At 47.0% G+C, this 3,792-nt stretch overlaps 1 protein-coding gene across 1 annotated transcript; it reads right to left on the minus strand.

The window, feature by feature from the left end:
• Positions 1 to 1,438: 1,438 nt before the first annotated feature.
• LOC110295010 (tubulin alpha-1A chain-like) lies at positions 1,439 to 3,007 on the minus strand. The gene has a single exon (XM_085836685.1). It carries the CDS (start codon positions 2,912 to 2,914, stop codon positions 1,559 to 1,561), a length of 1,356 nt encoding a protein of 451 aa, XP_085692811.1. The 5' UTR covers positions 2,915 to 3,007; the 3' UTR covers positions 1,439 to 1,558.
• Between the last annotated feature and the right edge of the window lie 785 nt (positions 3,008 to 3,792).

Here is a 3,792-nt window from a genome sequence, read left to right on the forward strand (position 1 = left end):
CAGGACAGCATTTTCTAGAGAGCTATGATGATAAGACAGAATTGTGGAATAGGACTTCCCAAATTAAGAGTATGGGCATATTAAAGCAACAGACAGCTAGTACTGAAGGCAAGGTAGCCATGAATAATACATTTATTGTTTCATACAAGAGTGGTTGGTCTGCAGATCTCCTACTTACTAAGTCCAATCATGTGAGTCATTCAACCTAAAAATTATTCTGATTCTAAGGACCAACTTACATGTTCTTCTTTTAAGTATGAGAGAATTGAGAAGCCTCTCTGTTCAAGGTAAGCAAATGATAGTATAGGACTTACTGTTAACCTAAGGGCTAATGTATATTTTAAGTTCTATTAAGAATTATGAATCTGGGCATATATCCAGAAGATGTCCCAACCGGTAAAAAGGACACATGCTCCACTATGTTCATAGCAGCCCTATTTATAATAGCCAGAAGCTGGAAAGAACCCAGATGTCCCTCAACAGAGGAATGGATACAGAAATTACGGTACATTTACACAATGGAGTACTACTCAGCTATTAAAAAGAATGAATTTATGAAATTCCTAGCCAAATGGATGGACCTGGAGGGCATCATCTTGAGTGAAGTAACACAATCACAAAAGAACTCACACAATATGTATTCACTGATAAGTGGATATTAGCCCAAAACTTAGGATACCCAAGATATAAGATACAATTTGCTAAACGCATGAAACTCAAGAAGAATGAAGACCAAAGTGTGGACACTGTGCACCTTCTTAGAATTGGGAACAAAACACCCAGGGAAGGAGTTACAGAGACAAAGTTCGTAGCTGTGATGAAAGGATGGACCATTTAGAGACTGCCGTATCCAGGGATCCATCCCATGATCAGCTTCTAAACGCTGACACCATTGCATACACTAGCAAGATTTTGCTGAAAGGACCCAAATATAGCTGTCTCTTGTGAGACGATGCCGGGGCCTAGCAAACACAGGAGTGGATGTTCACAGTCAGCTATTGGATGTATCACAGGGCTCCCAATGGAGAAGCTAGAGAAAGTACCCAAGGAGCTAAAGGGATCTGCAACCCTATTGTTGGAACAACATGATGTACTAACCAGAACCCCGGAGCTCTTGTCTCTAGTTGCATATGTATGGAAAGATGGCCTAGTCAGCCATCAATGGAAAGAGAGGCCCATTGGACTTGCAAACTTTATATGCCCCAATATAGGGGAATGCCAGGGCCAAAAGAATGGGAATGGGTGGGTAGGGAAGTGGGGGGCGCTATGGGGGACTTTTGGGATAGCATTGGAAATGTAATTGAGGAAAATATGTAATAAAAATATTAAAAATTAAAAAAAAAGAATTATGAATCTTCTTTTTTTTTTTAAGACAGGGAGTATTTTATTTAAAACCCATAAGTGAAGTGGGCAGCTTGGGTCTCCGACAAATCAATCATAAGTCAGTAACCGTATGAAAGCACATATTGCCACATACAAATTAACTGATCAGACCACAACTTTCTATGTTGGAACAGAATAAACATCCCTGTGGAAGCAGCACCTTGTGATATTTAATTTAGTATTCCTCTCCTTCTTCCTCCCCCTCACCTTCCACAGAATCCACACCAACCTCCTCATAATCCTTCTCTAGGGCAGCCATGTCCTCACGGTCCTCAGAGAACTCACCCTCCTCCATGCCCTCACCCACATACCAGTGCACAAAGGCACGCTTGGCATACATCAGATCAAACTTGTGATCTAGGCGAGCCCAGGCCTCAGCAATGGCTGTGGTGTTGCTCAGCATGCACACAGCTCTCTGCACCTTGGCCAGGTCACCACCGGGTACCACAGTGGGAGGCTGGTAGTTAATGCCAACCTTGAAGCCAGTGGGGCACCAGTCCACAAACTGGATGGTACGCTTGGTCTTGATGGTGGCAATGGCAGCATTGACATCTTTGGGAACCACATCACCACGGTACAGCAGGCAGCAAGCCATGTATTTACCATGGCGAGGGTCACATTTCACCATCTGGTTGGCTGGCTCAAAGCAGGCATTGGTGATCTCTGCTACAGAAAGCTGCTCATGGTAGGCTTTCTCAGCAGAGATGACAGGGGCATAAGTGGCCAGAGGGAAGTGGATGCGAGGGTAGGGTACCAGGTTGGTCTGGAATTCTGTCAGATCAACATTCAGGGCCCCATCAAATCTGAGGGAAGCAGTGATGGAAGACACAATTTGACCTATCAACCTGTTTAGGTTAGTGTAGGTGGGGCGCTCAATGTCAAGGTTTCTACGACAGATGTCATAGATGGCCTCATTGTCTACCATGAAGGCACAATCAGAGTGCTCCAGGGTGGTGTGGGTGGTGAGGATGGAATTGTAGGGCTCAACCACAGCAGTAGAAACCTGGGGGGCTGGGTAAATGGAGAACTCCAGCTTGGACTTCTTTCCGTAATCCACAGAGAGCTGCTCCATCAGCAGGGAGGTGAAGCCAGAGCCAGTTCCCCGGCCAAAGCTGTGGAAAACTAAGAAGCCCTGGAGACCCGTGCACTGGTCAGCCAGCTTGCGAATCCTGTCCAGGACAAGGTCAATGATTTCCTTGCCAATAGTGTAGTGGCCACGGGCATAGTTATTGGCAGCATCCTCCTTGCCTGTGATGAGCTGCTCAGGGTGGAAGAGCTGGTGGTAGGTGCCAGTGCGAACCTCATCGATGACTGTGGGTTCCAGGTCTACAAACACTGCCCGGGGCACATGCTTGCCAGCTCCTATCTCACTGAAGAAGGTGTTGAAGGAGTCATCTCCTCCCCCAATGGTCTTGTCACTTGGCATCTGGCCATCAGGCTGGATGCCATGTTCCAGGCAGTAGAGCTCCCAGCAGGCATTGCTGATCTGGACACCAGCCTGGCCAACGTGGATGGAGATGCACTCACGCATGGTTGCTGCTTCGCAGCTGCCGGGTGGATGGTGGAGGCGAGGAGGAGGTGTTGCTTCTTACAGCGCGACTCTTAGGCAGTCGATGTAAGAGAACCTGCCAAGAATTATGAATCTTCTTAAGGAAGTCTAATGGATCTTCCTATGTCCTGATGACTAAATGTCTTAAATATATGCTTATGATGGCCAACATTGATAAGAATCTTCCGTGAGAGGTGAGGGAGCCATCTTGTGCCCCGGGTCCCTTGGAGACCAGTCTGCTCAGGTCAGCTCACACACAGCAGAGGGTAATTGAGCAGATTGCAGAAGCAACACAGCTTCTGGGACAGACCCCGTTTTGGGTTCCAGACATCTGGGCAGAAGTGAGGTGGCTACCTGGGAGGGTTGTGACAACCAGAGCAGGTGAGAGAGCCATCTTGTGTCCTGGGTCCCTCCAAGACCAGTCTGTGCAGATGAGCATTCAGAATGCAGAGGCAACACATCTTCTGGGACAGGCCCTGTTTTGGGCCTTCATCTTCAGGCATGAAGCAGGTCTGAATGACAGACCTCTGTGCACTGTCCATGCAAGAGAAGAGCTTACCTGCAGAGAGTACTCTGACCACTGAGACTCAGGAGAGACCTGGACTCCCAGGACTGCTGACAGAGGCTAACAGAATCACAGGAGGAACAAGCTCCAACCAGAGACAACTATAACAACTAATGCCAGAGATTACCAGATGGCAAAAGGCAAACATAAGAATCTTACTAACAGAAACAAAGACCACTCACTATCATCAGAACCCAGCACTCCCACCTCAGCCAGTCTTGGATACACCACCACACACAAAAAGCAAGACTCAGATTTAAAATCATATCTCATGATGCTGGTAGAGGACTTTAAG

This window comes from Mus caroli, unplaced genomic scaffold (genome assembly GCF_978045245.1).
Source record: "Mus caroli unplaced genomic scaffold, Mus_caroli_1 scaffold_4, whole genome shotgun sequence".
Lineage (NCBI taxonomy): Eukaryota > Metazoa > Chordata > Mammalia > Rodentia > Muridae > Mus > Mus caroli.